General features: G+C 62.9%; 1 protein-coding gene across 1 annotated transcript in view; it reads left to right on the top strand.

Moving 5' to 3' along the window:
* PTPRN2 (protein tyrosine phosphatase receptor type N2) overlaps window positions 1-22,904 on the top strand; it is a 484,073-nt gene that overhangs the window by 167,291 nt on the left and 293,878 nt on the right. Inside the window, exon 10 of the mRNA XM_069461720.1 lies at window positions 4,538-4,617. Within this exon, the coding sequence (XP_069317821.1) occupies window positions 4,538-4,617 (80 nt within the window). The remainder of the gene's footprint in view (window positions 1-4,537; window positions 4,618-22,904) is intronic.

Genomic DNA, 22,904 nt, shown 5'->3' with positions numbered 1-22,904 from the left:
GTAGTGGATCAGCCCGGGAGCAGACCCCCAAACAGTGACCATGACCTTTCTTTGGTGCAAGTTTGGCTTTGGGAAGTGCTTTGGAGCTGCTTCTCGGTCCAACCACTGAGCTGGTCATCGCTGTCGTATAAAATCCACTTTTCATTGCACGTCACAATCCAATCGAGAAATGGTTCGTTGTTGTGTACAATAAGAGAAGACGATGCTTCAAAACGACTATTTTTTTGATTTTCGGTCAGCTCATGAGCACCCACTTATCAAGCTTTTTCACCTTTCCAATTTGCTTCAAATGCCGACCGACCGTAGAATGGTAGAAGTTGAGTTCTTCAGCAACTTCTCGTGTGGTTGTGAGAGGGTCAGCTTTGATGATTGCTCTCAGCTGGTCGTTGTCAACTTCGGTGGCCGGACGCTGCGTGTACTCACTGGACTGGTGGCCTTTGCCTTAGTGTGTCTGGGGTGTCTGCGAGAAGAGACCTCTGTGGGAGCCCCGGGCTACAGCGGGGGCTACTTGGTCTGAATTCTGGGGGCGTCTCCTGATGGGTCTGAGTTGCAGAAGGCACATTGGCCCCGTGTTAGCGTAACCTCAGAGGTGGACACCCCGTGCCAGGTAGTCGCCTCACTTTGTGTTCAGGTGCTGAACGTGGAGGGGGGAGAAAAGAAAAAGGGAAGTAGCGGAAGTGGCGGGAAGATGCTCAGCTACTCGGGGTATATTCCTCCCGCTGGGGCCGTTGCCGGGCTGGCCAGGGCCGCCGCTCGCTTCAAGTCCTCGGCTGCTCCCTGGGGCGGGAGCCATCGGGAATGACAGATGTGCAGCCGTGCGCTGGGCGCCCCGTGCTGCGTGCTCACCAGGGGGACGGCGTCACTCATTCTCGTGTTTCTTGTGTGTTCTCTGTGGTGGCCTCACCCTGTCGTGGGGCTGCTCCACGCACAATCCTCGAGTGCTCACTGTCTTGGCGTGAGTCCGCGCAGCGCCCTGATGTGACGCACTAGGGAAGCATTGCCTGGGCCTGCGCCAGTGGGCTGCGCCCTGTGTCCATGCCTGTGACCGGGAGCCCGTCCCCGCTGCTGTCCTGGGTGGGGCTGTGCTCCAGGGGCGACTGGCAGCATCTGTTCCGGGTACCCTGGTCACAGTTTGGGGTGTCCCAGCACTTTCCAGGCCTCTTTCCTGCTGCACGTGTTGACTGAGCCTCTACTGTCCCCGCGCTGTGCCTGGGGTGGCCCTCGGGCACCAGCACCGCACACAGAGCAGGCACTGCCCCTGCTCCTGGAATTCTTTTCCACGTGTGTGCACTGGGGCCTGCACCTGCTCCTCCCCGGCGGTCCACGGGATACTGCAGCTGGAGCGTCGGGAGAGGAGCAGGTGAAGGGCCCCCGCTGAGGACGTCGCTCTGAGGGACTCACACTCTCAACGGCAGACGGTGTCTGGGCCGCGGAGACAGTGTGCGCACAGCCCGTCCACTGGCCACCGCCGGGGTCCTGTGGACCTTCCCTTTCCTGTCTGGAAAGGAGGCCCCGTGTCCACCTCGGCGATGGGGAGGGCGTGGCCTTGGAGGGCTGGGGCGTGGCCGCCTGCCTCCCGGTCCCTTCTGCACAGACCCTGTAATTACCTGGCTCTCTCGAGGAGAACAAAGGAGAAAGGGTGACAATTTGCAGCGTGTTTCAAATGCTTGTGGGAAGAGATGGCTTCATGGCTGAAGGCAACATTATGGCAATAAAAATATCGCAGAACTGACATCCGCTGGGGTGGGGGCTGTCTGTGGATTCCAAGCAGCACGTTTAGCAGAAGGTGCAGTTTGCGTAGGGAGTGTCCTCTGCGTAGCCTCTTAAGTCTTGTATGTCGAAGTCCCCAAATGTCATTTCCTGGCATTGCATCAGGCATTTTCCTATATATATATTGTAAATATTTTTCCAGTAGCAGTGAGAAGGTGTTTCTCGTCCTGGTGGGTCTGTGGCCTGCCCCTGGCTGGACGGGGCTGCTGTCGGAAGGGAGACACTTCTAACCACACGTCATTCAGGGCTCTGGGGAAGCTGTCTCCACCCCGCTATTTGCAAACAACCCTGTATCAGAAGCACCAGAGTTTATTGCAAAATAAAGACAAATAGACTTAAAATTAGCTCCAAGAATCTTAAGACTAAAGAGGAAAGGGATCGAGTCTCTTTCTATTTTTTTTTTTTTTTTATTTTTTATTTTTTTTTTGAGACAGAGTCTCACTCTGTTGCCCAGGCTAGAGTGAGTGCCGTGGCGTCAGCCTAGCTCACAGCAACCTCAAACTCCTGAGCTCAAGCGATCCTCCTGTCTCAGCCTCCCGAGTAGCTGGGACTACAGGCATGCACCACCATGCCCGGCTAATTTTTTCGATATATATTTTTAGCTGTCCATATAATTTCTTTCTATTTTTAGTAGAGATGGGGTCTCGCTCCTGCTCAGGCTGGTCTCGAACTCCTGAGCTCAAACGATCCGCCCACCTCGGCCTCCCAGAGTGCTAGGATTACAGGCGTGAGCCACCGCGCCCGGCCAAGGATCGAGTCTCTTTCTGACAGCTGCTGTAAGGCGTCGTGCGTCTCTGCCGTGGGCTGTGGCCTCCTTTGCGTGGCACTTGCTACTGTGGGGATCGAGTCCCCCCTGGAGCACTCTTGCAAATATTTGTCAGACCATTCTCGCTTTGTCTGGGGTCTGCCACTTCCAGGCTGTGGCCCACAGTGCTGAGGTCCCTGGCGTCTGCCTGTGGCGTGCTTTGTCTGAGATGGCCTCGGCCGGGAAGCCCACCTTCCCTGTGGTCCTGGCTCCGGGTCCAGGGGCAGGTGGGATGGCAGTGGGGTTTGTGGCAAGGACAGCTGGGTGGCTGGCGGGGGTGAGGCCATGGTCCCTGCCCTCAGCTTCCCCCCTCCTGTCCCCAGGGCGCTGCCTGACAGCAAGGTCACCATCCAGGTGGCTTTACTTGCACTTTGTGGCAGGAAAACCAGAGTCCCTGGCCAGAACTGTCCAGGATGACCTGTGGGCCATGTCCCCTTTGCAGCTGAGTAAACCGAGGCCTAGCGAGGCCACAAGGCCTAGCAGCGGCACAGAACCTCTGACTCTCCAGAATTAGACTTGCAGGACCTCGGTACAAAGACCTTCGTGTACGTCCCATGTCAGGGCAGCAGGCGTGGGCTCTGGAAGAGCACGGACACATTGAGGGGACGGTGGTTATGCAGCTGGGACCAAACTGCTGCCTCTCGGGACAGAGGGTGGACACGAGGGATTTCCCAGGAGTTTCAGCGGAGCCTGGCGACTGCCTGGCTGTTTCCGAGTGTCTGTGAGGCGAGAACCCGGCTTGCCCCTCGGAGCAGGAGCAGATTCAAGGGGGGCTGCTCAGCCCAGGGCGAGGCCGGGACTCGCGGGTGGAAGGTCCTGCGGTGGCATGGGGGAGGGCAACCACGCCTCCCAGCGGCGACACACGCGTGTGCCAGAGGCGAGACACACCAAGCTAGCTGGCCAGGGAGGGAGTGCAGCGCCCCAGCCCTACGGTCCTACCAGCAGGGACGACACTGGAATCTACAGGGGCATCGGGTTGCGGGAAGAAGACTCAGGGCTGAAGTCCACAGGCCCGAGGTGCGGTCAGGCCCCTCCGATGCACTTGTGGAGGGCGGACTCGGCGGGAGGAGGCGGCGGGTTTCTGCTGGGGCGGTTTCTGCCACGCCAGCGCCGTTGCTGCGCCTGGCGAGGGTGAGGGCTGCGTGGTGCCCACGGCGGGGGTTGGACGGCTCAGAGGGGAGCACGGGCAGGTCCCAGAACCAAGAGCCCACGTCCTCAGCTGCCCTCTCCCACCAAAGGTGGCTCCGCTCCCGTTGTGTGTTGGGGACTCACCCCTGGAAGGTACAAGCAGGCCCATCCCGTGGGAGCCGTCGTGGCTGGCTGTGGACGTGGGTCTGTCTGTCTTTACAGACGACGCGGAGCCCCTGATCCGTCTTGAGGTCGCTGTGGGTATGTGTCAAGTTCCCACAGCACCTGGGGCTTCGGATGAACCGAATGGTTAAAAGTGATGTATTTTTTCAAACTTGTGTATGACACAGGATTTAAAAGCTTCCAACAATTTTGATTGTGTAGCAGTTCCCTGCCAGTCGTTCTCATGCAGAACGGTTATTAACGACTGTGGCAGGTTTCTAGATGGCTCCTGTCACGAGAATCTAAGCAACCCCGTCCTTCCCTCTGCTCTGCTCCCCCGCTGCCCCGGGAGCCACACTGGACTCTGTTTCCACAGCAGCTTCTCTTTCTCTGGCGAGAGCTCGCGCTGTGGGGCCGTCAGGGTTGATGTGAACGTTCTGGTGACGAGGGACACCCCGTGGCAGCGTGTTCCAGAAAAGCGCAGCCTGTGACGGAGGGACTGGGAGATGTGACGACGGGTCTCGGTGTCAGAGAAACCAGCGCCGGCAGGGCCCCCCCGCGCAGACCCCGGCCTGGGCGCATGTGTGTTCGTGAGCGTCGGTGTTTCTGTGTGGCTCAGAGAGGCACCGTATGTTGGCTCAGTTATGACTCATCTTTAAATATCTCTTCCAGTGTCCTGGGACCGGCAGTGACCTTCAGGGTTGGCACCAACGCCCGGAACGTGACGATTGCAGATGTCGCAAAGGCCGCAGGTAAGGCTGTTTCCACACACGCGCCACCGTCAGGGCAGAGACACGGGTGGTCTGGGACAACCCAGAAGAGACTCCACAGCTTCCCGAGAGCTGGTGTTTAGCAGCGGAGGCCGGGAGGGGACTCTGAGGGTGACATCACAGCCCGTGGGCACCCGGGACCTTGCTGTGTGGAGAGGGCCTGGGCTGCCGCGACGCATGCGCCTGGCTTCAGGTGGGAGGCGGGAGACACGGGCTGGTTTGATGGAGTCTGGCTCTGGGACACGCAAGGATTCGGTGTCTGTGGCAGCCCCGGTGTGAGCAGAGCAGGTGCGACTTTGCTCGGAGGTTTTCCATTGTCACGAGACGGGAGCGGGGCGGCCCCTCTTCCCGCCGTCCCTGGCAGGGGTCCCGCACGGCGGCCGGGAGGTTTGCGTAAAGTGGAGCGTGTTCTGGATGGTTTCGCCACGTAGGTCCCAGGTCTCCGTGTATCTGCACACGTCTGTGAGACTGTCACTGATAGAGCTGGGTGACCGTGTCACGTGACGGGGGATGTCCTGGCGTGAGAACGTGAAGCTCTGCTGCGCGGAGACGCGAGGAGCACAGTGGGCTGGCGGGTGCAGGTTTTGCGTGTTTCTAAACCTGGTGGCTCTTTTTTTAGTGTGTTGAAAACTCTCATGAAGTGTGTTGTCCGGGTTTGTTACGAGGCAGGAGGATTGAACAGTGCACCTTACAAGGGGTGAGAGGGTCTTGGCGTGACGCTTGTCGGGACTCGGGGGTGACTCAGCAGCGGGACCCTGTCGCAGTTCATGGTTATTGGCCATGCCCAGTGGCGGTCAGACGTGGGGGCCGTGTCGTCCAGGACGGACCTGCTGGGGTTTGCCCCGAGCCTCGGTGATTTCCTGCCTCGCGCTGGCCACGGCCCCTGCAGCTCCAGGCAGGTACCGTGTTGAGGACCCTGCGGAACTGGACCGGCCTGCGGGGCACAGTGGACCGGCAGGGAAGCCGGAGGGAAGGGCGCTCCTCCTCCTCTGGACGGACTGAGCGCTTGGGCGTGTGGGCGCTTGGGCGGGGCGTTGAGGGACACAGAGGTGCCCGAGCGGGGAGCAGAGGGCCCAGGCACAGCGGGGAGGACAGGCCTGGAGGAGCCGGAGCGTCGCGCGGAGGGGCTGGCGGGCTCGGCGAGGGCTGAGCGTGTGGACTGCGGCTCTAGAAGGCAGTTCTGGCCCTGACCATCCCACATCCTGCGTTGCTGTTACTTGGAAGAGGACGGTTTGCTTCATTTACCGAAACGCTGGTAAGTTTCAAAGGCGACGTGTAGGGCGGGGTCCCAGTCACGTGGCGCATCCTACCAGCTCTCCCGTCCTGTGGTCGTGCGTGGACTCATGTCCTCGGGGCATTGCCGTGGTTGTGCCTGGAACGTTTCCCGCAGAGGGAAAGCGGCCGAGAGGGATGAGCCTGCCGTGTGATCCGGCGGCTGCTTTTTGCTGCCCTGACGCTGAGGGAGGAGATGGGAGCAGGCGGGAGACGGCAGGAAGGTCTGGCCCGGGCCGGCCCGAGGGCCCCGCTGCCGACCGCACATGGGGAGTCGGATGTGGCCCCTGCAACTGGAAGGAAACGGGTCCACAACCAGTCACCACACGCAGCCGTGCGGAGCATGTTCCGCTGCTCAGAGAGGTCAGTTCCAGAGCTTCGCGGATGACACTCTGGCGCCCTCCTCCTCGTACCTCTGTGAGGACAAAACTCCTGTTTGGAGGGACATTGAGCCTCCGTTTGTGCAGCGAATCTCCCTCCCGCCCGCAGGTCCCGGCACTGGTGGCACTGTCCGGGGAGCCGGCCCGGAGCCCGGTGTCTGCTCCCGCACGGCACAGGTGCCACCGTCCTGGACACGCCCATCATGTCAGAGCAGAACAGACACCGACACACCGTACGGCCCGGACATGGCAGGCGTGCGTGGCCACCACCACCGACAGGAGATGGTCCGGGGACTTGGGAGACCCGGGGCGGCCAGGCCACACTGCCGGGCCCGAGGGAGAGTGCCGGGCCACGGCGAGAGGAGACCCAGCGCCCGCCGAGGAGGGCCTGGCTCTGCTGGGGCCGGGCTCTCAGGCTGACCTGGGCCTGCCCTGCTCGCTCCCCGGAGGGCCGTGTGGTCACAGGACTGAGGGGAGAGAAACTTGCATGGCGTGAGGCTGAGCGCAGCCGTCTCTGGGGCCGGCGCGTTGCCCGTGCGCCTGCTTTGCTCACGGAGGTGGCTCTCGCCAGCCGAGCCGTCCCACCGGTGCCTGCCGAGGGCCTGCACGTGCCGGGCACCGTGGAGAAGGGGCTGCGGGAGGAGGCAGGGGCTGCGCCAGGGAAGATGAGGGTCCAGTCGGGCAGGTGCGAGGGAGGGGATGAGTAGGCGGGTTCGTGTGGCCTGCGGGGTGGGCGGAGTGTGACATGGTATGACGTGCAATGTGACGTGGCAGAGCACAGTGAGGGGACAGGAGCCGCTTCAGGGGTGTGGCCAGACTCGCCCCTCAGGAGGGGCCCAGGCGACCTGCAGCGGCGAGGCAGCCGTGTGGACCCTGGGGAGGGCAGAGGTGGGGGACGTGCGCTCCAGAAGTCCCAGAAACACCGGGAGGCCACGTGCCGCCCCAGCGCCAGCCTCGAAGCCTGTGTGTATTGAGGGCCGGGCGATGCCCACAGGCCTGGGAGGGCCTTTCCCGGAGTGGGGGTCCCTGAGGTTCTGAGCAAGAGTGCGGGTGCTCTGGTCTGTGCGTGGGGAGCGTGCTGTGGCCCGCGGGGGTGTGGACCCCAACAGCACCGTGATGCGGGTAGGGGCTGACCCCACAGGACCGAGAACAGCCCCACCCTGTGGCCGGGGCCCACGAGGCCACAGCAGAGCCAGCGGGAAGCGTGGGGGGTCCTCCCGGCCAAAGAGCGAGTGTCTGGGGGCCGCGGCTCCACGTAGGGAGGCGGCTCCAGGTAAGGGAGATGGTGGCGCTGCACCTGTCTTTCCTTTCCAAGCACGGGTAATCACGTCTGGCATCTTGACAAGTGTTTCCGGAGCGGAGGTCGGGCTGTCGGCACCGAGGCGGCCAGCGGTTCTATAATTAGACGCCGTGAGAGCCAGTTTCCATCACGGCTCTACCCTGAGCGTACACGAGTCCGTGACACGCGGCCGTCCCGTTTGCCATCGCTTACGGGGTCACCTGCGCAGAGCTGCACGAGCAGCTTCCAGGTAGCGGTGGGGGACGGCGCCAGCTGCAGCTCCTCGGAAACCGTCTCGTTCAGCAGTCTCGGTCCTGCCTTCGTGTTTATGCACAGCGAGTTTGTGCACTAAAAATACCACTCACGGCAGGAACACGCCCACTCACAAATGAACGGGGGACGCTGGTGCTGCCGGCTGCGGGTGGCGCTTGGCCTCCCTCGGCTGTTTCCGACGTGGTGCTCAGGAGAGCGAGGTCCTTCCTGCTCCCGTTCACCTGTATTTGGACATCACCGTCCGGGGACGGCCGGGGGCCTCGGGCTCCCCTGCTCCCAAGAGCCGCGTCTACACACGCGGGAACAGGGTCTGCCCACCCGAGCCGGCCGGGTCCGTGCAGTGTGGACAGACGCCCACAGAAACGCAGCTGACACCTGTATGTGCGAAAACGTGTAAAACCCGGCTCTGAAAGGAAACGAGTGAGCCGTGTGGCAGCGTGTGCCATCTCCGCGGCGTGTCCCAGAAGGTGTCCCCAGTGTTGACGGCCACAGGACCTGCCAGACGCACCGGCTAATCCCGCCGTCCCCCCTGCGTCCCTGCTGCCCCGGGAGGGACAGGCGCCCGTCAGCCCTGCCTGGAACACGCCCCGCGTCCCAGCAGAGGGGCGGGAGGGCAAAGCTGTGACAAGGGGCCGGCGTGTTCCGGACGGCGGGCGGTGGGGCGGTGGCTTCCTCGCTGCCCTGGGGGCCGCTGCACGCACAGGAGGAGCAGGCCCAGGACACGCCGCGGCAGAGGGCAGACAGGCTGGGGGGCAGACGGGCTGGGGGTCAGACGGGCTGGGGGCCAGACGGGCTGGGGGCCAGACGGGCTGGGGGTCAGACGGGCTGGGGGTCAGACGGGCTGGGGGTCAGACGGGCTGGGGGCCAGACGGGCTGGGGGCCAGACGGGCTGGGGGTCAGACGGGCTGGGGGCCAGACGGGCTGGGGGCCAGACGGGCTGGGGGGCAGACGGGCTGGGGGGCAGACGGGCAGGGGGCAGACGGGCTGGGGTCAGACGGGCTGGGGGTCAGACGGGCTGGGGTCAGACGGGCTGGGGGTCAGACGGGCTGGGGTCAGACGGGCTGGGGGTCAGACGGGCTGGGGGTCAGACGGGCTGGGGTCAGACGGGCTGGGGGTCAGACGGGCTGGGGTCAGACGGGCTGGGGGTCAGACGGGCTGGGGGCAGACGGGCTGGGGGGCAGACGGGCTGGGGTCAGACGGGCTGGGGGTCAGACGGGCTGGGGTCAGACGGGCTGGGGGTCAGACGGGCAGGGGGCAGACGGGCTGGGGGTCAGACGGGCTGGGGTCAGACGGGCTGGGGGTCAGACGGGCTGGGGTCAGACGGGCTGGGGGTCAGACGGGCTGGGGTCAGACGGGCTGGGGGTCAGACGGGCTGGGGTCAGACGGGCTGGGGGGCAGACGGGCTGGGGTCAGACGGGCTGGGGGTCAGACGGGCTGGGGTCAGACGGGCTGGGGGTCAGACGGGCAGGGGGCAGACGGGCTGGGGGTCAGACGGGCTGGGGTCAGACGGGCTGGGGGTCAGACGGGCTGGGGGTCAGACGGGCAGGGGGCAGACGGGCTGGGGGTCAGACGGGCTGGGGTCAGACGGGCTGGGGGCAGACGGGCTGGGGGGCAGACGGGCAGGGGGCAGACGGGCTGGGGGTCAGACTCTGAGGACGCTCCTCGCCGTCCCCCGAGCGGCCTGCGTGGCCCTTGCTTAGGGTCGCCCCACTCTGGCTGCTCACTCCTGCCTCTCCTCTCACTACCTCTCATCCGCACCCCCCCAAATAACCTGCACGCTGAAATCCTGCTCTCAGGCTGGCGTCTGGGGGAGCCCACGCAAGGGGGACTTTGGCCTGGGGTGATGTGACCCGAGACACCTGGGAGGGTGGGTTCCTCCTGTGTGGAGGGCAGGTGGGGGGCTGGGGTGTGAGGGGGAGGCAAGACCGGGGCAGGAGGCAGCGCCCGGGAGGACCCAGCGTCTCAGCACGACCTGGGCTGGGCCCGCGTGGGCTGAGGTGCTCGGGTCCGGGGTGCAGTGGAGACTCAGCCGGCGCAGTTTGCAGAGAGGGCGGATGTGGGGTGGGGAAGCAGGAAAACCAAGAGCAGCCCAGGGACTGGGAAGCTGGTGTTGCCCGGTGAGATGGGGGTGGGGGGAGCAGGTTTTGGGGGTGCCTGGGCGTTTGGAGGGGCACAGGCGGCCCTTGGCGGGAGACGCCCAAGTCCAGGCAGTTGGTGTGAAAATCTGTGGCTCGGGGAGCGGCCGGGCTGCAGCCGTGTCCTTGGGGGTGGCAGCGCCAGCTCTGCCAGTGTGCTTGGAGCTCAGTTTGGGTTGCAGAGGTGGATGTCACGGTCACACCTGTGGCCCTCTCCTCTCCTTCCTCCCCTCTTCCTCGCCTCCCTCTGCTCTGCCCCTTCTACGCACGTCCAGGAGCGCCCACTCGGTGCAGGCAGCGTGTGGGCATCAGGGCTGCAGCACACGGGAGAGGCGCGGCCTGGCTGGTGTGGTGGGGGCGAGGGACGTCCTGTGAAGGGGACATTCGGGGCTGCCTGGAGAGCAGGGCACTGAGCCAGGGGTCAGAGAGGGCGTCCCGAGCAGACACCTCAAAGTGAGCGGAAGCGATTCCTGCCATCATCAGATGGGACGTCACCGGAAAGCTCTAAGGGAGAAGGAGGGGTCCGGTTTGCAATTTCTTACTTCAGTAGATTTAGGGGGTGCACAGTGCTCTGTGCCACATGGCTGCATTGTATCCTGCTGAAGTCGGGGCCCTCAGCGGGCCCCTCTCCAGAATGGTGCGTGCTGTGCCCGGCAGGGAGACTCCCCGCCCCCCCCCGCCACCCTCCGCTGTGCCACCCTAGGACTGTGATTCACCTCGTTTAGCTCCCCCTTGTAAGTGACAACACGGGGCATCTGTCCTTGCTGAGATACTTCACGTAGAATAATGGTCTCCATTTCCATCAAGTTGCTGAAAAGACATTTGAGTGTTTATCACAGCACAGTTCATAATTGCAAAGATATGGAATCCACCTGGGTGCCCATCAGCTGATGAGCAGATAAAGAAAATGTGGTGTATTTATGTACATACTATGGAACGTTACTCAGTCATGAAAAGGAATGAAATAATGTCTGGTTTGCATTTTTAACTGTGACACATTTGCATTTTGTAAAACTGCTTGGCTTTGCTTGAGGAATGTAGGGTGGGAGTGGATGGGGGGGGCAGGGAGACCTGTGGGCCATCTGGAGGAGGACGTGGTGGCCTGGGCTAGGATGGGGTGGGCGAAGCTGGTGGCCTGACTGAGGACAGATGTGGACATGTGGGCAAGAGTGGACCTGGACGAGGACGGGCGTGGATGAGGTCGGAGGCACCATCTGCTTTCTGCAGCCTGAGCTGGGTTTGCCCGGGTGCTCTGGGGAGAGCGGCTTCGGGGTCCCACTGGCCGTGGCTCGGTTGGCCCCAGAGCCCTACTGAGTCCTGCGACCTCGGACAAGCCCCTCCTCTCTGGGGCTCCGCGTGGCCACGTCATGTGTTATGGAAACTGAGGTCCCACGGCGTGAGACGGGGTCCCGCAGTGGCCTCTGCAAGCTGGTGCTGCATTGGTGGCTGAGCACGGAGTGGGCCTCGCGCCCTTCTGCATGCTCTCTGCCCTGCATGTGCGCTTCCGCCCTCACGGCCCCTGGGGTCAGACACAGAGTGGGGGACGCGGCGCTGGCCGCAGCGCTCAGGTCTTGCTGACCTCCAGGGGTGACCGTCACAGCCCTCGGGGAGGAGCCGTGCTCAGGGGGCTCCGAGAGAGAAGCCGCACCTGGTGACAGGAGCTCCGCTGGGCCTCGCGGTGGCACTTGGAGGACGCCTGTGCCACTCAGCTCTTCTGTTTTTCGAGCGTTAAAAGCCCTGGTCCTTCCAAGGTGCGAGGTGCCCGTGGCTGTTTCCCAGACCGTCTGCTCTCACGGTTTGTCCTCGAATGTGTTCTACTTTCTCTCTCGTCTCGCAGAGGAGCGCGGGGCCTTGTAAACACAGGCGTGCACCACGGCAGCTCCCACGTTGCCGCCAGGCACTGAGGGAGGAGAGCAAGGCAGGCGCCTTTCGGGCTGTGAGAGGAGCCCCGCGAGAACGCTAGCCAGCCACCTGGCCTCACCCCTGCCACCAGAGTCACCTTCCAGCAGTTTCCATCTCCCGCATGGGTGCCCCCTCGCTCTCGCCTGCCACCGGGGCTCTTGGCCGCCTCAGCGCTGAGGGGGGGCCAGTGTCTGTCAGCACCGACCTCCTGGGAATTATCCCAACACCGGTTCCCATGGCAACCAGACAGCAGGCGCGGGCGCAGAGGGCAAGCGTGTTTGCTGGGCAGGCCTCCGTGTGTGCAAGACAGGTCTCCGCGTGTGCAAGACAGGCCTCGCGGGCACCTGGGGTGGGGCGAGTGTCCACCGCTTCCCACAGCGGCTCTCAGCCCCAGCGGCTGAGCCACTGCCCTGGGTCCCCGGACGGCCCGAGAGCCCGGCCTGCAGTGGCCAGGTCACAAGGACCGTCCCGGGCAGGGCGGGGTCCTCCCCTGGCCGGCTGTGCCTCCCGGTACCTGGACAGCTCAGCGCTGGAGACACGAATTGTCCAGGTGTTATGATTTGAGAGGCTCTGAAAGGCCCAGCTATTTAAAATATTCTTTTCCAACAGCCCGTTGGTATCTAAAATTCTCCCCTTGTTCTTAACCTTTGTGCGTTGGGGACCCCACCGCCTGGACGGCCACTAGAGCGGGTGGTGCGTGACCCTCCGCACGCTCGAGTGCAGCACTGCCGGGCCGGCAACGCCACCTCGGCCGCCCGGCAGCTCCTCCTGCACCAGCACTCGGGAGAGGGGCCCTCGTGGGCGGCAGAGGGGGCTCCGTGAGGGCTGCCTGGCCGGGGGCGGGTCCCTGGCATGTGGGGCCGGCGTGCGGGTTGCATGTGGGAAAAGCTCTCAGAGCCTTGCCTGGGGGGGAGGCTTCGTCACAGCAGGTGTCTTCTGGTCACCAGAGTGTGACCCTGCCTCCTGGAGCCTGTGTGCCAGCGTCCCACACCTCCCCTCCCGCTCGCGATGCCAGCGCTCTGGGGACTGTCCGGGGAAATGCACCTGCTGATTGCGCAGCAAGGCCGGTGCCCGACCCCAGGTGCGAGGGTGAGCACGTCACCAGCCCTTTGGCTTGCTGGCAGGACGGCTCTCGGGCAGGTGTGTGGTGGGGCAGCAGCCGTGGGCGGTGAGGAATGGGTTAAATGCACACTGGTCAAGGGAACCAAAGGGTTCAGCCGAGGGACGTCGAGAACCCCAGCGTGAGAACCGCCCCGTCAGCTCCGCTGCCGTCGCTGTTTGCCGAGCGAAGCCGGGAGCTGCAGAACCGCCTCACTGTGGGCAGCGCCTGCTTTCCCGCCTCCGCGGAGCTGGCCGTAGCGGAGTGTCCCGCAAGTCAGGGACCGGTGTCAGTCCCTCCAGGGTCCCAGCCCTGCCTGGACGCTGGCGAGAGGGAAGCCGGAGAGCGGGGATTGGGCTGGACCCGAGCCCGCGGCCCGGCTCTGCTGTGCCGTGAGACTTGGGACGCTGCGCTTGCTGTTTGCGCACTTCGGGTGCCCCCCGCCAGGTGGCGCCGGCGGTGACTCACCCGAGGGTGCGCTGGCGTCAGTGTCAAATGCACGGGAAGGACGTGACGTGAGGGGACGCAAATTCTAAATGGCCTACAAGTTGCTGGTTGTCACTGCGTGCCTGAGATTTATGTCGTACACCTGGGAGTCCCCGGAGCGCGCGGCGTCAGGGCGATGTTACGCCAAGTCGTCACCACAGGGGCCTTCCCGTGCTCCAGGGTGGCGTGTGCCTCGGGGGTGCGAGGAGGAGCCACACGCGTGGGCAGGGAGCTGATGGGCTCGTGCGTCCTGCACTGGGACACGAAGCCTCAGGTCACCCCCACGGGATGGCTTCTCCGGGGACCAGGTGGTTGCCAGTGCGGGGCCCGTGGAGCCGCGGCCGTGGGCGCAGAGCTGGCCCGTCTCCCGGGAGGCAGCGTGGGGGTTAGTGTGTGTCGATACTTCAGCATCCATGAAGGTGGACGCACAGTTGCACCTTTTACGTTTAAAGGCGGTTTGTGCCCTGTCAGCACCGTGTCACGCTACTGGTGCGAAGCCGGGAAAGCAAGTCCGGAGCGAGCGTCTTAGCAGAAGCAACGGTGCCGTTTCTCCTGTGGTGTAAATGGCACAAACCAAAGTCTCACCAACTCCTCAGCCCTCGGCCAGCCACAGTGACGTCCTGACTGACGCCGCTGGCAGTAGCTTCGCCACCGCTCGCTTGGGACACTCTGCGTTTCCGTCTGGAAGGAGAGGGGGGTGTCTCAGTGTGACAGAGGTGACCTGGGCTGAGCTGTGAGGGCTGGGCCTCTCCCGTGACTCGTGCTGTTGCCGTTGTTGCTGTTGCTGAGTGACAGCCATGACCGTCCGTGCTCCCGCGCAGGGCTGGCCACGCTCCTGCTCTTGGTTCCAGAGCTCATAGCACGGATGCCACGTGTCGGCCTTTTACTGATTTGGGGAGCTCCAGGCCCGGCGACTGAGCACGTCACGGGAGAGCGAGCGCCGGGCCCCTCTCACGGACGGCGTCACCTGCGCCACGCCTTGGCTTTGTCTTTCATGTGGAAGGAATGACAGGCGGAGTGGGGACTGGGCCCCTGCCCTCCGGGCTGCCACTGCGCAGGGACCACTACAGCCAGACGCCCTTCTCGGGCACGGCAGCAGGGTCCTCGTGTGTCCCCACCTGCCTCTCGTCCGGCCCAGCCTGGCCTCCCTCTGCCATCCTGTGTCGGGTCCTGCCTGTCCCCAGCCAGGCGGCTCCGCCTCCATAGAAAACGCCCAGACGGGGTCCTCGTGGTCCTGCTGCTCCCAAACCCTCGTCTCAACTCCTGTGTCCCCTGGGCTGCGCCAGCCGCCACGGCCTGTGGGAGCAAACGTCCACCCAACATGGCCGCACCTTCGTTCCGCCTGGTCTCTGTCCGTCTGCTGCAAAGGCAGAGGTGCGGCTGCAGCAGGGACCGTCCGGCCCACGAAGCCCGAAATACTTTCCCCCTGGCCCAGTGCAGAGAACATTGGCCGACCCCGAAGTCCTAGAGCAGTGGTTCTGCGACCGTGGTCCCCAGACACCACCACCAGCCAGGAAGTTGTTAAAATGCCAGCTTTCGCCCCACCCCCACCCGCCATGCTGAATTCCGTGCTCTGGGGCAAGGCCCAGCAGCCGCATGACAGCCACCCCCAGGTGGCTCGGGACGCTGGCACCTGGGGACGCCCACTGTCGTAGCAATAGCTCCTGTGGCCGCCCCCCCCACCCGACTTGGCGATCCCACTGCAGTGCTCCGTGGGTGCTGGTCGACGGGAGCAGAAACGTGGAAAATGGAAAAATGTGGATCTGAAATGTGTGTCCCTGTTTCACGAGCCTTTCATGAGAAGCACTGCTTGGGCATCGCCATTAACGTGGAGACAAAAACTCCTTCCTAACGGTGCCGCCTTTCCTCTCCACCCACCCCGACACCCCAGACCACCTTGACGGGAACAGTGTAAACAGCAGCCACTTCGCTGCGAGGTGTCAGAAGAGAAATTTCAGGAAAACAAGAAACTATAACCTGTTTTCTCCCAACCCTGATTTAAGATTCATCCTATAACCACACTGCACACTGCAGTATTGGAGAGATCTACTGATGGTGGAGGAAAACGGTTGAAAATCTGCTGGGATTTTGCTTTTTTTCCTGCTCGAGAGCCCTGGTGACCCTCACAGGTGTGGCCTCAGCGTCCCTCTCTGCAGAGCGCGGTCACCCAGCGTCCCAGGGACGTGCTCCGGCCCGACGGTGCATCCCGAAGTGTGGACTCGTCGCCGGCCCGGCGTCCGCCCGGCACTCCCAGTCTCCCCTGAGGTGTGAGATCTGCGTGGAATTCAGAAGGGGCCTGTCGGGTGAGAGCTGGGACCACACAAATGAACTATTGTTTTCTAAAAATAATCTTAACTTTAACGTCTTTGTGAAGGGAGACCCACGTTTTGGTGTCTGAGCAATGCTTTCTTGTGGACATTTTCCAAGCGTTTTGTGAACGTCTCACAATGCCTGCTTACCCCCGTTGGCGCTTCCTGGGGCCCTCAGCGTCTCTGTACTGCGGAATTGGGGGTGCTGCCAGGTACCCCCAAAGCGAGACAGCCGAGATAAAACGCCCCGTGGGTCACGGTGCCTGTTGCAGCCCTGAGCGGGTGCCCCTCGGGAGGGGCTGAGGTTGAAGCCTCTCCCGTCCTGGAGCCCCCAGGGTGGGCTTGTTGCAAAGAAAGGCTGAATCGAGGGGCCTCGAGGGCCTCGGGGACTTGGCGCCCCAGGCCTGGGAGGACAGCAGAGAGGAGGTGGGGGCTGCACCTCTGGCCAGCGGGTCTCGCTTTGGTGTCAGTCTCGGGGTCTCGAGACCTCCAGAGCCCTCGGCGACCACCTGCCAGAGGACCAGCAGGGTCACCGTGGGACTCCCAAAGAGACAGGTGGAAACACGCCACATCAGGCGGGACAGGGACACACACGCACGCTGAGGGCTCAGTCCTGCTCACGGTAAAGGCCAGAGCAGGACGGTTCCCTGGAAACTTCTTTCACACACAGCCTTGGTCTCTTTTTTAAGCAAACATTTTCAAGAACTGAATGGTCACGTAATTTTCGTGTTTTAAAATAACGTGCACAGACAGACAATGCCGTTCTCATGCTCTGGGGCAATTTCCATCGTTAATATGCAATTTCTCATTTTTTAATAGAAGTCGGGTTTCTTTTATCTGTAATTAAATCCAGAACATGTTGTGTTTTCAAGTCCTCCTGGAGCTTTGACTTTGTTGTTCTAAAGTTGAGTGGGTAAGAGTCCGAGCGTCTGTTCAGTCACCTGTGCGTGGTGACAGCGGGGAACCTGGCGTGGCCTGCGTGGACGTGGGGGCCCCGCCCTCCGCCCGGCGCCAAGCCCAGGCCTGCCCGCGCCATCCTCCCACCTGGCACCGTCCTTGCCGGCACCTGCCCCGGCACTTACTCTGCTCCCCTTCGACCTTGCCAGGGCACCGCGTGAGGTCGGCTGTGGCTGGGGACCTGTCCTCGGAGCAGCGGATCACCTGGTCGGTCTTCTCGACGCTCCGAGTTGCACTTCCGTGCGGCCTCCGCGGACCCTCTCGGGGCGGCTCTGCGACGGCAGCACCGGCTTCCTGGCGGGGGAGGTGCGAGGAGGCTGTGGAGATCGCTCACCTGGGGCTGCTCCCCGAGCTCCCCGGCTCTCTCAGCCCAAAACTCTGCCACCCTCGGAGCGCAAGGCTGGGATGAAGGTTGGCTCCTGCAGAGCTGTCACGGTTCCCGCCACCGGCTGACGTGCGTCACTTAACTCAAGCTCCTTGGAACCGGCTGCCGGGGCTCTCACACCCGGGTTCCGTGTCACGTGCCGGCTGGTCTCACCGGGTGTCGCACTGTATTAAATCACGGCCCATCCCAGGTCGTTTTTCTACTTCCTTCCCCGTTGCTGCTTGTCCCGCTGAGTGTCTGCATCACTGTGCTGAGGGGCCAGGTGACGTCCTTCAGTCCCTTTGGAAGCAGGTGCAGCACCCTGTGCCCATCGCTGAGAGGCCCTGTCCGCTGCCCTCCGGGTGGCACCCAGACAGCCTCGCACACCTGCGAGGAGCCAGCGGTGCAGGGTCCTTGTGAGTCCCCTGGGCGACAGCGGGCGGAGAACGTGACTGAACCAGCAGCCACTTTGGGGGGGTGTGTGTTAATTGGTTAAGTTTATCACGGTGACCTTCTAGAAATTGTGTGGGTCACCCGTTTCCCCAACCTTCCTGAGAAACGACAGACCCTGCACGGCTGTACACGCGTGTGCGCAGGCATCACGGCAGGAGCGCAGCCCCGAGCCTGCGTGCGGAGGAGCCCAGCGAGACTGGGTGTGAACCCCGGCGTCGGGATGCACACAGGCTGGTGGCCTTCCCTGCTGGCCGACGTGGGGTCACGGTGCCTGGTCTCTGCCCTGCTGCGCGCTGGGTCAGACCTGAATGTCCACACTGAGCAGGGGAGGCAAACCCGAATCCAGCTTTCTCTGACCACAGGACAGACGACGCTGTGTGCACCTCTGCCGCCACCCAGCGCGACCTGCCGTGGCGTGGCGCTGCCTTTGCTGGGAGGACAGCTGTCGTTTCGGACCACGTTACTTTTTTGTCTTAAATCATCAGCTGCTGCTTTTGCGTGTCAGAAAGAAGTGGTGTGGCTGCGTCCGCGTGGGCAGGAGGGGCTGGCTCCGGCGTGGAGGGCGCTTGCCGTGTCTGGTGTGGCCGCCGTCTCCTCCAGACTCTTGCTCAGGCCTTCCTGGGGCCACCCAAGGATTCAGTTTTATCAGAGCTTGGGGGTCACGAGAAATGAGTGACCACGGGGGAGGAAGGACACGCCACCGTGGTGTCACCTGGGAATGACAGCCTGGGCCACGAGCTCCCATTGAGCCATGGCTGCAAGGTTCATTGAACCCATGTAATTTGGGGTACCCTTTGCCATCGCCAACTGTTCACACTCCTTTCATGGCAGCCCCAGCAGCCACGGCGGTGGTTGGTGGTCCCTTGTGAATGACAGCTGAGCTCCAGGAGGGTCTTCCTCACGGCCCATTTCTCTGCAGGGTCCCCATCACCCCGGCCAAGCCGCAGGATCTGATGAGATTCAGCTGGAACGAGTGTAGGGGAGGCAGGTCGCCGTGGCTGGCTGTCAGGCCACGTGAGGGCTGTGCCCGCGGCTTCCTCGCTCACCGACCGCAGGCCTCCCGCCTTCCTAAGTGGTTCTCGGGTCGTCTGAGCACATCAGTAATTACAGAGGCGGAGCGCACACTCCCTGAGCAGGGAAGCGTGGCTGGCTCTGTCCCTGCAACCCGCACACGCGGGGATGACTGTGATCAGGCATCGCGCTGCCAGGACCACGCTCGCCCGAGTGACAGGGCGGAGCCGCCCCCCGGGGTTGGGCAAACACTCCGCAGTCGGGAGAGAGTTGAGCTGCCTGACGCACTCCCCGTTGCAGAAGGTCAAGGTGACTTAAGGAGCTGTCAGGCTGGTAGGATGTTTGAAACACGCAATTTACAAAAACCGAGCTGGGCGCCCAGGCTCAGCACACGCGTGCTTTGTAAAATAACCTAATAAGGGGAACTTCTTGTTCAAGTAAAACGCCTTGAAAGGTCCCCTCCTCTGGTTCCGAGACCTTCCGTCTTAACAAGGTCGACGTGGCCTCCTTCCCGCTGTTCGCTGCTTTGCAGAACCTTTCAGTCTCCGTCAACACGCGGAGGTAACTGAAGCGTTTCGCCGCTGCCTGGTACGCGGTGCTTCCTTAGAACAGCCGGCCACCCGTCGCGGGCAGAGCGTGTCCCCAGAAAGGTGTGGTGAAGACCCCCCCTCCGGTACCTGTGCCTTGTTTGGAAACAGGGTCTCTGCCAACGTGACATGTCAGCAGGAGGGCCTGGGGGTCACTTGGGGGGGCCGCGTCCCCCCTGACTGAGCCCCGTGTGAAGGGCCGACCCAGAGAAGGCAGCGTAGACCCCGAGCGGGGAAGGCCGTGTGAAGACGCAGAGTTGGGAGCCACAGGGCCACAGCTGAGCCGCGGCAAGGACTGCCGTGACCGCCGTTAGCTGGCAGAGCCACAGAGTCCTGTCGTGGAGCCTCCAGAGGGTGCACAGCCCTGGCCACGCCTCTGTCCAGACGTCCGCCTCCCCTCGGCACAGCAGCAAAGCCGACCCACGCGGCCGCCGGCACCGCCGCTGGAGCGCAGCGTGCTGTGAAGTGAGTCAAGCCAGTGACACGCTGCAGTCCAGCACGCCCTTGACCCGACACGCAGAGGAGCTCGCAAAGTCAGTGCGTCCTGACGACGCGCTGGAAATGGACGAGAGGACGGTTTGCAAAGTGCAGAGCTTGCTGCCGAGAAAGCCTCCTCTCCGGGCCAAGCCGGGCCAGCGTTGCCCATGGAAACAAGGAGATGTGGGACCCCGGGGCCCCCGCACCAGCAGGTGACGGTCAGGAGCAGGAAGCCTCACCAGGGCGCAGGGCGGGGTGGTCTGTGTGAGCCAGGCCGCTTACTCAAGAAAGGAGGGTTTGCCCACAGCCGGGCGTTTCTAGCATCAGGAACGTAAGTAATGAAGTGCGGAGAGCTTTCCGTGTACGTGTAGGTTAGCCCTGACATGCGTGTCTGGGACGGATCCTGCTCCCACATCCCGCACTGAGGGACCAGGCCCGGCGAGGCCCAGGGCCCGGCAAGGCAGGGTGGGAGCCAGCGTCTGCCTACGCCGCTCCCCTTTCTGCTCAACCACGGGTGACCCCTAGACACAGCGCCCTTTGCAATCCCCTTTCTTACCCCGTCTGTGTTTTCAAGACCATCCCTCAAAACAAAATCTGGGAAAAGAAGAAGGGATGATATGGCCGATGGCATGTGGCACGGAGCCTGGGACACGCTAACACACGTCTTGGCCACCTTTCCTTCCCGCCTGGTGTCACCACAGGCACCAAGATGCGTGTGAGCCGCATGACTTGGTGGGAGCAGCTGCTGCCAGCGGGGCAGAGGCCACGTCACCGTCACTGAGCTCCTCAGACGGCAGAGCGGCTGCGTGTGCCGGGTTCCCGGGGGCTGTGCCGTGGTTGAGCTCCTGGTCGTTACCAGGGAGCTGCCTGCAGCAGGAGGCAGGGCCTTGGTCCTCCTGCCCCGCCGCCCCCGACACACAACGGGATCATTAGAGGGATTTTCATTTGTTGTTCCCAAACACAGACCAGGAAAGAATCTGGAATTTGCTGCTGTAGGGCCAGGAGGTCAGACCGCAGAGCACGGCATTTCTTCGGTGTGCACAGTGTCTTCCAGACCTCTCGGATTCGTGGTACCGTTGCAGGGGGTGGTTTGGCTCATGGTGCACACAGTTGCTTGTCCCCAAAGAATAACCGTGATTGGGCTTGGCCAGGTGTAAGGTCAAAGTTAATCTGAACCTACTTCCCCTCGGGTCAGTGGGGGCAGGAGGGTGGGGGCTGGGAGCCGGGACGGTCCCTGCGGGTCGGGAGTCGCCTTCACCCCGCAGCTCACGGGGTGTGGGGGGATTTAGAGGAAGCAGCGGCAGCAAGAAGGGGAAGGTGGGCTTGATGGTTCCTGGTGTTTGTCATGGGACGGACCAGCACAGGAGCAGCGGCCCACACTCCTGTGCTCAGGGACGCGGAGCCGGGTCAGCGCCCACGGGGCGTCGCAGTGGCGCTGCCGGCCGAGTCTGCGGCTGTCGCCGCGCTTTGTTTGTGAGTCGTACAGACGCCTCGCTGTGCTGGGGTACGCCCTGCCGTCCCCTCCTCGTCCACGCGGGGCCGCAGCCGTTTTCTCCCCGGTCGCGGGCCGGGAAAAGCCCTGTGAGCCGCCGCATCACCCACACAGGCGCGGCCCCTGCCCCCGAGCTGAATGTTAGCTTTTAGCCAAAGTACACCTGGAAGTGATTCCTCCTGGGATCCCCACCCTCCCTGAGCTTCCCTGAGTCTTTCTCGGGAGGCCTAGACGTGGTTTAAGGGAAAAGGAACTTAGCTACGCGCAGCTGCCCGGAGCGCGCCCGTTCTGCGCAGCTGCTTTCGTTTGACCACAGTAAACACGTCCGGCCCCCAAGTGTGTTTTCACAACACGCTCCAGGGAAGTTGCTTTTCCACTTTGCCGTCACACTCTCGCCCTTCAGAGCCCCCGCACTGGACAGGGTGCTCCAGCGGGGCCTGAGCGTTTCACGTAAGCTGTTTCCCTCTTTTCTGCGCTCTTCACCCGCACGTCCTGGGAACCCCACTCAGGCGGTGGTGGTTTTGAGGCCCTTCAGTGCCGCAAGGCAGAGGCCCAGCTGCGAAGGCTCTGGCAGCCCCAGGTCTCCCCGGCCCTAAACCACTCCAGCGGGTGTGTGAAAGTCACTGTCATTGACATCGCTGGAGATTGGAGCGGTTGTCCCCTCCCAGGACGGCAGGAACGGCAGAGGAGCAGGCCGACTGCACTGCGGCTACGGGTGGGGCCCGCCGGTCCCCGAGCAGCCGCGCAGGGAGCCCTGCAGGGGGCGGGGGGTGAGGGGCAGGGCCTTTAGACCTACGGGGGCCCCGGGTGCGGGTCTGAGGGCGTCTCTGGCCGGGCACTCGCGGCCTGGCCCAGGCCCAAGGCTGGCGTCCTCTGCGGGGGGCAGCTGGGCAAAGCGCAGCCTCAGAGGGACTGTGGTGGCCCGGGGTGGCCGCGGGCTGTGGTGCCCGCACAGACGTCCACAGGTCGCTGCTCCGCGGCCCCCACCCTGCGTGGAGGAGGAGACCCCGTGCCCCCCGGGAGGTGGATGACTGGACCAAACCTAATGCCATTTCATTAAAGATTCCCCCCAAATAACCCACAAAACCTACAGTCACTGCTGCTACAGGAATCCAGCTGAGGATTTCTGTCTGTCTTTAACTCTCACAATCCAATTTTCACACGTGGGTTTTTTGCTCCTTTCTAAAAAGAAAGTCAGAAACCAATGAACAAATGAACAGGACATCAAAGATGACTCAGGATAGAAGGTGCCAGGCACAATAAACATCAGCACACGTTTAACGCAAACTTCCTTCAGTGGAAGCCACTGCCATGTTAATTCAATCCTGCTGTCGGGGACAATATAATCTCTTTGAAACAGTCTCGACCTAGGTGCCCGGGACCTCTGCGGATCAGGCCCAGATCCCGTCACCTGACGAGCTAATTGGACGCAGCGGCCTCGCGTGCAGATGGGATCTCCCGTCAGGGCCTCTCTCCGGAGACCGGGGAGACAGGCGTCTCCATTTGTCCCTGCCCGCACGCGCCAGTGGCCCGCCGGTCCCCGCAGCCGCCGCAGCAGATTGGGGTTCAGTGTGTGCGTTGGAGCTCGCTGCACCGCGGAGGCTCTGCCTGTGTGGGCGCACGTGTTTTGACGTGTAAATTCACATGACGCATAGTTAATCAGTCACAGTGATATGCTAATTGAATTCGCCTGAGAACTGGATAAAAAACACATTTGAAGAAAAATGAAGTGAACTTACCACCAGCTGAGACGCTTGGTAATCGGCGCGCGCCATCGGCGTGAGGATAGACGG

This window comes from Eulemur rufifrons, chromosome 29, assembly GCF_041146395.1.
Source record: "Eulemur rufifrons isolate Redbay chromosome 29, OSU_ERuf_1, whole genome shotgun sequence".
Lineage (NCBI taxonomy): Eukaryota > Metazoa > Chordata > Mammalia > Primates > Lemuridae > Eulemur > Eulemur rufifrons.
This window is presented reverse-complemented; position numbering and strand designations above follow the sequence as displayed.